This window comes from Pteropus vampyrus, unplaced genomic scaffold (genome assembly GCF_000151845.1).
Source record: "Pteropus vampyrus isolate Shadow unplaced genomic scaffold, Pvam_2.0 Scaffold51, whole genome shotgun sequence".
NCBI classification, from domain to species: domain Eukaryota; kingdom Metazoa; phylum Chordata; class Mammalia; order Chiroptera; family Pteropodidae; genus Pteropus; species Pteropus vampyrus.
In genome coordinates this window covers 5,379,332-5,391,515 of record NW_011888832.1, presented here as the reverse complement: position 1 = coordinate 5,391,515, position 12,184 = coordinate 5,379,332, and the positions used below count along the sequence as shown (strand labels likewise).

The 12,184-nt window shown below is 59.3% G+C and overlaps 1 protein-coding gene across 1 annotated transcript in view; it reads left to right on the top strand.

Annotated features, from left to right (window-relative positions):
- Positions 1-12,184, top strand: part of NKD1 (naked cuticle homolog 1) — a 149,143-nt gene that overhangs the window by 117,655 nt on the left and 19,304 nt on the right. The window contains exons 5-6 of the mRNA XM_011360187.2: positions 5,635-5,701; positions 9,686-9,822. Coding sequence (XP_011358489.1) covers positions 5,635-5,701; positions 9,686-9,822 — 204 coding nt within the window. The remainder of the gene's footprint in view (positions 1-5,634; positions 5,702-9,685; positions 9,823-12,184) is intronic.

Sequence of the window (12,184 nt, the reverse complement as noted above, 5' to 3'; positions counted from 1 at the left end):
GGCTCTGGAGGCCAGAGAAGGCCCGGGGGGCGGAAGGAACTAAGGTCCAGAGGTTACAGTTGGAGATGGGGACGCGAGGCCCGGAGAGTGGGTGGCGCTGCTTTTCCTCCCATTCGCGTGACTCCTGGGTCTGCCCGCTGCTCTGTGTGGGGCTGGACTCTCAGACGGTCTGTGCTTGAGGGGGCCGTGGACAGCCTCTCGGCCTGCCGCCCCGTTCTGGGACGAGGAGCCAGGGCGGAAGGTTCTAACTCAGCCGTGTGCTTTTTCTTCTCAAGCCTCACGTCCTCGTTCAGTGGGTTATTGTGTGGGCTTTTGTTAAACTAGGCTTTCTCATGTGACCCAAGCGTCACACGAATGTCCTCGTCTTAAAAACAGTTCCCATAAGGCTGAAGTTTCCGACGCCCATTTCCCATCCACCTCTATTCCCCACCCCCCCCTCCCCCGGGATGGCCGTGGGTACCGTGTGATCTCACAGTGCAGGTGCGAGTTGCTGTGCTCTTTGCCGTACACGTAGCATCATCCACGTGGTGTGCCTCTGCGTGGCAGTGTTTACAGATCTGCCTGGTTCCGCTGAACCCCTGCATGACGTCCCCTGCATGACGTCCCCTGCATGGACATGGCAGTTTTCTCCGATGGGCGTTCAGCACATTTCTGAGTGACTGTCAACTGCCCTGAACCCGGACGTGCCTCCCTGTGCGCACGTGTGAGTGTGGTCCCGGGTGGACGCTGAGGCCGGAAGTCGCTGGGCAGTAGGCTTTTGCGAGGATGAGTGTGTATGTGTTGGGGAGGGGGGTTCTGAGTGCATGAGAAGCACGGTGCCGCAGGAGGGGGACAGAGCTCAGACCCAGTGCTCCCCACCTGTGCCTCAGACGCCCACCTACTCCTCGCTAACTCCGCTTGATCACCTAAATCCCCATTTTACAGAAGGGCGAAATGAAAGGGGGCTGGAGGGGTTACGTCAGGTGTCTGCTGGCCCCCACTGCCCAGCGGGTGGGCGGGCGCCCTGACTCCCAGGCCTGGCAGGTCAGGGTAGAGCGTGCCCACACGCGACCGCGGGCGCTGGCTCTCGGCGAGGCTGGCCCGGCCACCTGCACAGCGTGCTGGGGGAGAGAGCTGGCCAGGAGTTTCCCGGGGCAGCTCCAGGCAGACGGCTTGGACGCTTGGACAGAAGGGGTGCCGGGCGGCCGGGTCCTGCCTCCCGCCTCTCCCCTCCCCGGGCTGCCCCAGCCCTGGGCGTTCCTGCAGTCCGTGAGGTGGGCCGTGTGCTGTGGGCACCAGGAGTTCCCTTGGAAACCCGTGGCACCAACATCTGTTAGCTCTTAGGAAGATTGACAGAGGACGGCTGGGGCGGGCGGGGGACACGAAGCCCAGGGGTACTAAGTCGCAGAGACAAAGAGGAGAAACCCCAACCGAACCCAGCCCGCTCCCCAAGGCCCTGCTTTGATGTGGTTTCCCGTCCCCGGAGGCCTTATAAGGCATCGTGCCTGCGATTCAGGGCTCCAGGCTGGTGCTGGCTGCACACTCGGCGCCCGGAGGAGCTGGCCTCACTTCCTGGGGCCCGGTGCGGGGCGAGGAAGGGCTGTGCTGGGTCGCAGGAGGGGCAAGTCCGGGCCCTGTGGCCTGTGGGGCCCCCAGGCTCAGCCACAGGGCGGGGCGCAGCCTGGCACCAGGCTTGGGAGGGGCGGGCAGGAGGGCTGGGGACCCAGGCAGCCTTTGATTGAACTTGGAGCAGAGGCTGAGGCGGCCTGTCCCGGAGGCCAGAGGAGAGGAAGCCTGGGACCGGGGACAGAGGGGTGGCTGAGTAGATGGAGGAAGCGGTCCAGTGAGGTCACTGTGAATCAGGCCACACACCGGGCTTCTTACGGGGCAGGGCGAAGGATGTGGGCTCTGCAGCCAGGAGGTCGGCCTGCAGTCCTGGGTCTGACTCTGACTGGCTGTGCGACCTTGGGCCGGTCCTTACCCTCTGTGCCTCAGCTTTCTCATCCGTAGAGTTGGGGTAGTAATGGTGCTACCTCACGAGGACCATGCACAGAGCCAGGCAGGACGGGGCCATGTTTCTAGGTGCCTGGGGGAGCATCTTGGGCCTGGCGAGCCTTTCGGCTTCTCCCAGCCGTGCTCTGATGGCCCCCGACAATAACAGCAGCAGTGACAGCAGCCCCCGATGTCTGGAGTCCCAGTCATGGTGTCAGGCACAGCCAAGCACTTTATACTCAGTGGCTCACCTGATCCTCACAGCCACCCGAGGATGTCGTGACTGCTGTCCTCCGTGTGCGTGTGTGCGTGCGTGTGTGCGCGCGTGTGTGCGTGAGTGTGTGCGTGTGTACCTTGGAGATAAAGCTCCCTCACCCGGGTGACATAGCCCGTGTGAGGCAGAGCTGGGGTCTGAACCGCGGCCTGACCCGCCCGAGTTCCACGCCTGCGCCCTGGGCAGCGAGGCTGCCGGTGGGGCTCGTGGTGGTCGAGGCACCTTGCAGACAGGGCTCCCAGCCAGGGCTCGGCCAAGGCCCAAACCTAGTGGGTAAGGGCCGTGGAGGCCTTGGAGACCTGATGGGCGTACTTGGCCTCTGCCCCACTTGGCTGCTTTTCTGGACTTCTTTAAGTGTGACCTTTGGTCCCTGGCGAGTGCCACCTTGGCCACCTCTGTCCCTGTGCCCGCAGGAGCCCTGATTCTACCGTACAAGCTCAGGTAGGGCATCAAAGATGCTGGCCCCGCCCTTCACTGGCTGGTGACCTGGAGCCTGTCACTGGCCTCTCGGAGCCCCCTCCTCGTTTGGGGACAGAGCTAGTGGGAGCCCTTTCTCCAGAGGGTCCTGTGTGAGGCCCGTCGGTCAGGGCCTCAGACACCGTGAGCGTGGGGTAGGCGACGTGAGTGGCTGTCATTAGCATTATTTTCCTGTCTCGTATGGTCCTTGAGGGTTGGGGATCCCCTCCTTTGAAGAAAAAAACTAGGAACAATTATACGCCTCACTTTGCAATTGGCAGGGCATTTTTACAAGCATCCATTCCTCGAGAGGTGGAAAGAGCTGGGCTATCGCGACGAGTCAGGGACTTAATGCATAGGAAGTGCCCAGCACGGTGCCTGGCACGTGAGCAGCGCACCGCGTCAGCCGTCACATTGTGGGGGTTTATCGGCGTGCCCATTTTACAGACAGGCAGACTGAGGGTCTGAGAATGCCATGGCTGGCCCTGGGTCCAAGGGCAAGGGGACCTAGCACGTCAAGGCGTGGGGACCACAGGCCCCGGCCCGTCTGGCCCTGGGGAGGAAATGGGTTTTCACGGGAGTCAGGCGTCTGCCCCGCACGCTGTGTCGGCAGGCCGTGGTGCTGCAGAGGGCTCGAAGTGCTACGCAGAGCAGGGCATGGTGTAGCGGGAAGAGACTGACCCCAGAACGTGCCAGGACCCTGCATCAGTGAGCAGGTGCCACCCCTTTCATGTGTCAGAGAGCTCGGTCCTCCCGGCTGACAGCTCTTCTCAGAGAGCGTTAAAGCCAGCATCCCAGTGATGGCCGTGGGCGTGTTTACCGCGCTGAGGCTTCGTTACGGGGTCCCAGAGGGCTGCTTTGTCGGTGGCGACGTCTGGGGTCTTTAAACTCCTCCACGTGTGCCGGTGGAAAGACTAAGACGAGTGCTCTGAAGCCTTTGTGTGGCGGATCCTGCCGGACTTGCCGGCAGTGGTGGGGGCGGCGGCCGAGGTCAGCGCCGGGCCCCCGGGACCTCGGAACGCAGAGGTCTGTGGCTCTCTTGAAGACGGTCACCTGCTCCTGTGAGGAAGGGCTGCCCGCCAGGCTTTCGGCGGAGGCGGCAGCCGTCTTCTCGGGCATGAAAGGCTGGCTTTAATTGGCTGCCGGGGCGTCCCAGCCATCTCGCGATGCCACCTGGGCGCCTTCCTTTGCTGTCACCGTCCCGCAGCTCCCCTGTCAGCTCCGGCTCTGTTAACACAAACTGCCAGTTTACAAGCCCGGGAAATGTTCCGTGATTGTGATAACTGGCGGCGGAGGAGAGAGAAGCCACCCCGACTGGAGAGAGAACGGAGCCCGGTTTTGAAGTCAACGGGACTCCAGGTGTCTGAATGACCACCTGTGAACACCCTGTGAGGAGGAGGGCGCAAGGCCCCCGAGCAATGCAAAGGAAGAAAGAGCACGGCCAGGACCCCCCTCAGCCCGCCGGACGCTACCCGTTTCTCTGAAAAGCAAAACAGCAGAGCAGGACACTTACCCCAGCTGCGTCCAGTTGGCAAGGTCAGCTGTACAAAGCATTTTTTAAATTTAAAGCTTACTTTTTTTTTTTTTTGCTAATCAAGATGACCACTGTTTTTTCTTTTAAGCATCTGAGGTACAGGATTTTTTCGAATATAATTTTTCAAGGCGCTTTTTCTTCTCCTTTTCGCTTTTTTTCAATAAAGAGAAGTGAGTGACAGCTTTTTTTTTTTTTTAATCACTCGTCATTTTGTGGTTTGAGAAGCACGGCCATAGCGTAACTGTGGGCATCGAGAGAGAGAGAAGGTGGTATCCCTCAAACCTCCCCGCCAGTGAGGAGCGATTCCCAAAGTGGGTTCCTCGGAACACGAACCCCATGGCATGCTTGTGAGAGATAAAACTCTGCTCTGAATAGCTCTGAGGAATGCAGTGTAAGCTGCTACATTATTTGGGTATCTGCAGCGTCCGTTCCCATAGCAAGTCCTGCAGTAAGGGACCCTAAAAAATTTTTTTAATCTTTTCTTCAATTAAAAAAATAAATAAAGTTTATTTTGGCTGATGTCAGCATAAAAAAAACAAAACAAAAACAAAAAAAACCATCCTTTTTGATCACAGAATGCTTCTTGGCAGAATACCAGGAAACACAGCACACGATATGACAAGCGCTAGTCTGGCCTCTTCCCTGGAGCCGTCCTGCTGGGTGGGGTCAGGTGGATGAGACCTTTGTCGACATCCCAGAAATATCCCAGCCCATGAACCGACCAACCACACTCCCCTGGCCAACTGGGACCAGCTCTGCCGTATGGGAGGAGAGGCCAGACATCTATGAGTCACGTGTGGGGACAGGCAAGGAGCGTGTAGGGATCACTGGTCGGATGGTGTGTGTGTGGGGAGGCGTGGCAGGCGTGCCTGAAGCCAGAGCGTGTGAGTTCCTAACTCCTGTGCGGAGGAGCTCGGGTTTGTGTTCGAGGGGTGGGCGGAGGCGGGAGTGGTGGACCATGTCAGGCCCTCTTTATAAACCCATCGAGATGGCCCGCCTGGGACCCTGTGCTGGGGGAAGGACCCAAGTTGAGATCTCTTGTTGGGGTGACCGGGGAGGCTCGCCGGGCCCGACCCCATCGAGGTGGCTCAGCACGGCACATGAGGAGAGTTGTTTCCTGAGCTTGTGTTTGTCTTTTTCGGGCATGGAAGGTGGAAGTGTGGTCCGGTGTGGTGCGTCACAGTGGGCTGTAGACTGAGAAAACTTACTTCCTGGAAAGCAGTGTGGAGATGAGCTATTCCACTGTGGCAGGATGTACCTCGGCTGACCTAAATTCCCATCAGGAGAGTCAGGACGGGGGCCCTGCTCCCTTGCAAGCAGCCAAGGCACATGTCTGTGGGGTGCCAGATTCCTCCCTGAGCCCAGTACTTCTGTAATAACCCTGTTTGTCTTCCTCTAGGAGCTCGTGGGCGAAGTTTTCAGAGAAACACTCAGCGAGGAGGAACAGGAAGACTTTCAGCTGGAAGGTACTGGAATCCATTGTGCTTCTCCCAGGGGCCACTGAGGTGGGGATGGGGCTGTCTGGTCTACCGCACGTCCCGAGTACCCTGCATAAAATTCGCACACCAGGCGGGGGATCGGACTCTGCCTCTTGGTGAGGGTGAGGGGTGCGGTGAGGAGCAACTGGGAAGTGTGGCTTCATGGGTTCAAGTCCTGGGGGGAGCCAGACCGCTTGGGTGCCCATGCTGGCCCCACTCTGTGTCAGCTGTGGGACCTTGGACAGGTCGTTGCCCCTCAGCTTCTCTGTTGGGAGGGGATCATCGCGGCTACTCGCAGGCTCCCCAGTGTCAGGCAGGTGGAAAGCGCTGCCTGGAGGAGGCATTATGCTCCCCCAACTCTCCATTCGTGTCGCTCACCTGGAGCACAAGTGTGTGCATGCACATGCACACGCACACACGCAACACATGCACACACACGCAACACATGCACACGTGCCCACATGCTCACGCACGTACACACATGTGACACGTGCACACATGCCCACATGCTCACACATATGCACACATGCAACACATGCACACATGCCCACATGCTCACGCACGCACACATGTGACACATGCACACGTGCCCACATACTCACGCTCACGCACACGCACACCCCTCTCTGTAGCTTTCATCCTTCTTTCTCGAGGGGAACCTCAATGTCGTAGAACGAATCGGGACACTAGGTGGGGGGGCAGCCGCCACTGGCGTGCTGACTTGACCTTGGGGAGGCCACGTGACCCTTCCCGAGCCTTCGTTTCCACATTTGCAGACCGGGAATGAGGGCCTTCTCCCTGCATGACTCCTCAAGGTGGTGCAAGGAACGGGTGGCGCCTGAAAGTGTTTGCTCAAGGGGATGGTGCTTCCATCTTCTACTGGACGCAGAGGGGAGAAATGCTGGACTTGGGACACTGAGGCCCTCTCTGTTGGGGGCGGGGGCAGGCAGCTGGCAGGAGAGCCGGGGGCCCAAGGGTCTCTGGGAGGGATCTAGTCCTTGGGGTCCCGTGGGGCCTTGAAGGGAGAGCAGACAGTGCCAAGAGTTTCTCCAGGGGAGCCTTAGCCCCACTTGAGGACTGTGGCCACATCTGGCTCGAAAGCCGTTATAAATGTAGACTCTCAGCCTCCACGCCAGGCCCGCCGAGTCCAGGCTGTGTTTTAATAGGCCCCCAAGTGACTTGTCTGCATGTTGCACTTTGAGAAACACTGTTTTAAGAGCCACTCAGTTGCCCAGGACTTGGAGGCAGGCTGGGGACTAGCTATCAAACTTTGTTCGCTTGCAAACAGGCCTCACTCAAAGGGGAGGACTTTCATGGACAGACCGTGGGTGTCTCCCTTGAGTGTTTGCCTGCAGATCTGGTGGCTGCAACAGGGACTCCCCCAAGCCTCGGCTGTCATCCTTGGCTCCGTGGAAAAATGTCAGGACTAGGTGCTTAGAGAAGGTCTGAGGAGTCAGGTGAAGGTATATAGGCTGTCGACCCTGGGAACTGAGGTGACTTCGGACATTGATTTCCTGGGGTTCAGCGCTCATTCCGTTTATCTATCTGTTTGTTCATTCACATGGTAACTTATTAGCAAGTTCATTGTCTTGCTCATCCATCCGTCCATGTATTCCATCCATTGGACATTCACTATCCATCCAGCCACTCACCCGGCCTCTCATCTCCCATTCATCCACCTGTCACTCACTCATCACCTACCCATCCACTAAGCCACGACCCACCCACCTGGCACTCATCCAGCCAGCCAGCTGTCGCTGCACCCATCACCCACCCATCCCTGTGCACTGCCCATTCTTTCACCTGCCTAGGCTTCTGTTACTCATCCGTCAGCCAGCCAGCTCTTGTCTACCACTTAGCCACCCGTAACCCCTCCCCTGCCCACCTCCTCTTCATCCATCGCTCATCCTTTAAGCCATTTGACCATCCTCCAGTTATCGTCCTTCTCTCTCTCCATCTGTCTTTCTCTCTGTCCATCATTTTTTGAATCCCGGGTCACTGCCCGAAACGAGGCCCTTCTCTGTCCGTTGAAGCTCGGTCTGAAGTCACGTAACTGATTTCAGACACGACCCTGCCCGCGGGGTCTACCTCTCTCTGAAAGGGAGAGCCACCTTGTTGAGTGTCCGCATGCAGAGAATGAGCCCTGTCGCCATGGAGCAGAAAGAGCACTGGCCTGGGAGCCCGCCCTGGGTCCCCCCCAGCTCCGGCAGTGACTTGCTATGGCCCTTGGCCAGGTCTCTCCCTCTCTGGACCCACTTGCCCTCTATAATGATGGGTGGGGACGTAGAGTAGGACTCGGTGGGTGCTGAGAGGATGTGGGCACCTCGTAGGTGGGTGAACCACTGTGGGGGTGGCACTTACAAACTTCAGTTAATGGGTGGGGGGTACATACGAGGTGCCCGACGGTCCCAGCTCAGGGGCAAAGGGTATGAGGGTGGTGGCGCTCAGTCTGGCCCTGTGGCCCACCGGCTGCGTGTCGGGCTTCGGGCCTCCTGCCTGTCCCTGATGGTGTCCAGGCACACCTGTGCCACCACCGACGAGGGGGGGAGTTGGGAGCCACCCGCCCGCCTCAGTTTCCCAACTGGGGGTTGGACTAGGCTGTCGGCGGTCAAGCATTCCAGCCCTTTCTCCGCAAACAAAAGCTTGTGCAGAAGCACAGAAAGTAAAAGTTGCACCGGGTTGCGGAGGGACGCGTTACGCTCTGGACCGTGGCGTCTGTCACGTGAGCGAAGGCCCAGACAGCACCGTTTCGTCATACGTGTGTATGTACCGTACACGCGTGTTACTGTGGAGCTGGGGGCCTCGACGGACAAAAACAGCAGCTCCGCCTATACACGGGGGAGCAGACCGAAGTTGGAGAGCGGTCCGGGAGGGCTCAGTGTAACCGGAATGCCCTGACTTCCACGAGCACGTAGTCGCGTGTTCCTCGTGAAACGAGAGACTGAAGGCAGAATTAACGAGGGAACGCGGGAAGCGACGGCAGCGGGCTGCCCCGGCTTGCGTGCCCAGTGGGGAGGCTGGGCCCGGGGACCGTCTGTGGCTCCCTGGCTGCCCGCCCCAGGTTGCGGAGCACGGCTGTGGGCGGCGGGCCACCACTCGGCCAGGCCTGGGGAGAGCAGGTGCTGCCCAGTCCTGGCCACGGAGAGGCAGCCACCTCGCCCGGAGTGGGGCTGCAGATGTCCCTCTGTGGGGCTGGGCCGAATCCTGAATCTCTCCTTTGTCTTCCCGTTGGCCAAGTTCATTGCCTCTTGGCGGGCGGGAAGGCTGTTTAAGGGAGGGAAAAAAGGCCATCTGAGGAGTGAAGATAAAAAGAAGTCTTTTAGCCATCCCAGGAGAGGATGGCTTTAGCTCCTGCGTTGTTATGTAAAGCCGGCCCTAATCCAGAGTCTTAACCGCCTTAACTGGCCAGCTGGGAGCACTAGGGATGGGAGATTAAGGCTGGGCTTGGTGCGAGGGCTGAGGGCTGCCGAGGTCCTTTTGAACTGTGGAGAGAACAAAGTAACCATCAAAAGTCCCAGGCTCAGAGCTGGCGGGGCGTGGCAGGGGCGGGACCTGTGGCTTTAGTGGGGAGAAAGGGAATGGAACCCACCCCAACCCCCCACCCCCGCTCTGCTGACCCCGCAAGGACAGGGGACCGTCAACCCCACACTTCCGTCCAGCACCCACCTGGCTTCTCAGCCTCCCCAGTGGGGCCGGATGACAGGTGGTAGCAGACAGTGGTTTGTGGTGAAAATTGGTGCCAGGCCTGAATGGCAGGTCCGTGTCACCCTGAGTGGCCCCCAGGAAGTGCTGGGTCTCAGGGTGTCCTCCCGACCCCCACAGGCTGCAGCTCTTGCTCTGTGCCCGTCGAAGGGAAAGGCCTGCGAATGGCCCCTTCTCTCCGGGTCTCCTCTCCCCCTCCCACCCAGTGCCGCCCCGGCCCCTGCCTCGCCCTCTGGCCTCCGCCCACTGACCCTCGGCATCCATGCCCAGGTGCCGATTCCTTGTCCTCCGACCTCTTTGCCTGGGGGTGGAGGCTGGCAGATGCCACCCACCTGGCATCTTCCACAGGAGGCTGGCTCTCAGAGCCCATCCAGCCCGCTCGCCCTGCTCGGAAGGGCGCCCTCCCCGTGGGCCCAGCTGCGCTGTCCTGCCTGGTCCCCGCCTGCGCTTGGCCTGGCAGGACCCGCGGGGCATCCGCTTCCCTGGCCCCAGGGTGGACGTGCCTGGAGCGGCTGGTCCCGCCGAATGGGGCAGTGGTCCTGGGACTGAGACCCAGGGCCTGTCCCGATGTGCACGGGCCCCGAATTCTGCCTCTGCCACCAGAGTCCACAAGAGGTGTCTTCTCCCCCGGCTTTTATTCTGCCCTTCTGGGACTCTGCAGGTCAGACCCCGGTTCCAGCCAGGCTGCACCACGACTCACTGTGTGACCTCGAGCGAGCCGCTTAACTTCTCTGTGCTTCAGTTTGCTCGCTGGGGGCAGTCACAGCCTTCCTTCCTCAGGTTCCCGTGGAGACAGTGGGGTCGTTCACGTGGGCCCAGAGAACAGCGCTGGTGCTGGCTAAGTGCCCTGCGTATGTGACCTGTCACGGTACTTGTTTCATGGGTCCGTCTTCCTTGATGGAGTCGGCCAGCGTGTTTATAAGCATTTGCTAGTCCAGATCAAAGGCCTATTTTCAAAGCTTCTTTAATCCTATCGGAATTTCCGAATGGCCCCTTCCACTCTCTGTGTGGCACAGGGTCTGGCAGGCTGTAAATGCTCAATAAATACTCACTAGAAGGATGTAGTGGACACTGTGAAGTCACTGAAGTCTGGTGACCCCTGCCTTAGGCCACACAGGCTGGTCCCGTGGATGCCACTCAGGGCCCAAGCTGGTCCTCCCAGGCGTGAGAGGTCAGCAGTTCACAGAGCTGAGAAGCTCCTTCATTTGTGGATGGAGAGCAGAGGCCCAGAGAGGGGATGTGACCTGTCTAGGGCCACATAGCAGACCTAGATCAGAACTCAGGCCTCTAGCTCCTCATTCAGCAAGTGCTGGCTGAGCACCTGCTGCAGGTGGGGGCCCTCGTGGGCCTGGGGTCCTCAGCTATAAGCAAGGCAGGTGGGCCCTGCCGTCAGACTGTCCACGTCGGGAGGCAGGTGGTGAATACACACACCGGGCAGCGAGCATGCAAGTGCCCGGCAGTGGTGCTCTGTGAGCGGGTGAAGCCCTGTGAAGGGTTGAGGGTGACCAGGCCTCTGTGGGGAGGTGACATTTCAGCTGAGATGAAGATTCCAGGAAGGAGCCAGCCACGGGCGGATGCGGAGGGAGAACATCCGGGAGGAGCGAGCAGAGCCCCGAGGTGAAGGAACTGGGGTTGAGGGAAGGAGAGGAAGGGGCCCCGTGTGGAGCGAGGACAATGGGGACGAGGGCAGGGCAGCCGGCAGGGGCGAGGCCGTGTGCTCGGGGCTCGTGCTGCTGTTCAAGAGAACCCCTTGGAAAGTCCTAGTTAGCTGAACGCCAGGTTCTGACCTTCATTCGAACAAGCTGATTGTGGCTTCTGGGAAGGATGGTCTTGCAGAGGGAGGAAGGAAGCAATGAAAACAGGAGGTGACTGCGGTAATGCCATCGGGAGTCGATGGCGCTGGCCTAAGGTGACCACCGTGGGGCTGGGAAGGAGGGTGGAAGGGGGCATGAGAGAGAGAGAGAGAGAGAGAGAGAGAGGGGGGGAGAGAGGAACCCTGGATGCATCCAGACTTTGGGCTTAAGGAACTAAGGAAATGCTGCTGTCACTTCTGCAGTGGAAGTTTTGGCAGGTGACAGTCAAGGCTTTTGAGATCGGGCGTGTCGGGCTCACGATGCCTGTTGGATATCCGAGTGGAGATGCTGAGCAGGCAGGTGGACGCCGAGTCTGGGGTTCGGGGAGCGTGCAGAGAGAGAGGACACAGGTGGATCCACGTGACTCTTGGGCAAGGCTGGTCAGTCGCAGGGGCTGGCTGTTGTCCCCCAAAGCCCGAGAAGGAGGGGAGTTCACTGGAGAGCAGCAGGTACCCCCAGACGGAGGGGGCAGGCAGGCCACCCTGCTGGCTTCTCTCAGTCAGTTCAGAGCCCGTCCTGCTGGCGAGTGGCAGTTGGCTGACTCCACTCCACTGCGGTCCCCCCAGAAGCCCAGGTTTCAGCGGTGACAGCAGTTTCTCTTAAGTCTGTTCTTCATAAAAGCTCAGCTTGAACAGTGGAAATTCTGACTTGTGTCAGATCCCGAGAAGGCTTTCATAGTTTCAAGTAGCTCGGGGTTAGGTTTTAAAAGTTGAATTTCATCACATGTTTTAACTTGGGCAGGGACGGGGGGCGAGTGGAAGGGACATGATATTTTTAGCCCAAAAAAGGCTTTTTTCCCCCCTTTCCCCTCTTCCTCTCTCGGCATTTCCCCCTCCCTCCCTGAACAGATGTTTCGTCTCAATCTTATTTGAACCTCAGAGTGGCCATCAATCAGCCTTCGCTCCGATGAGAATAA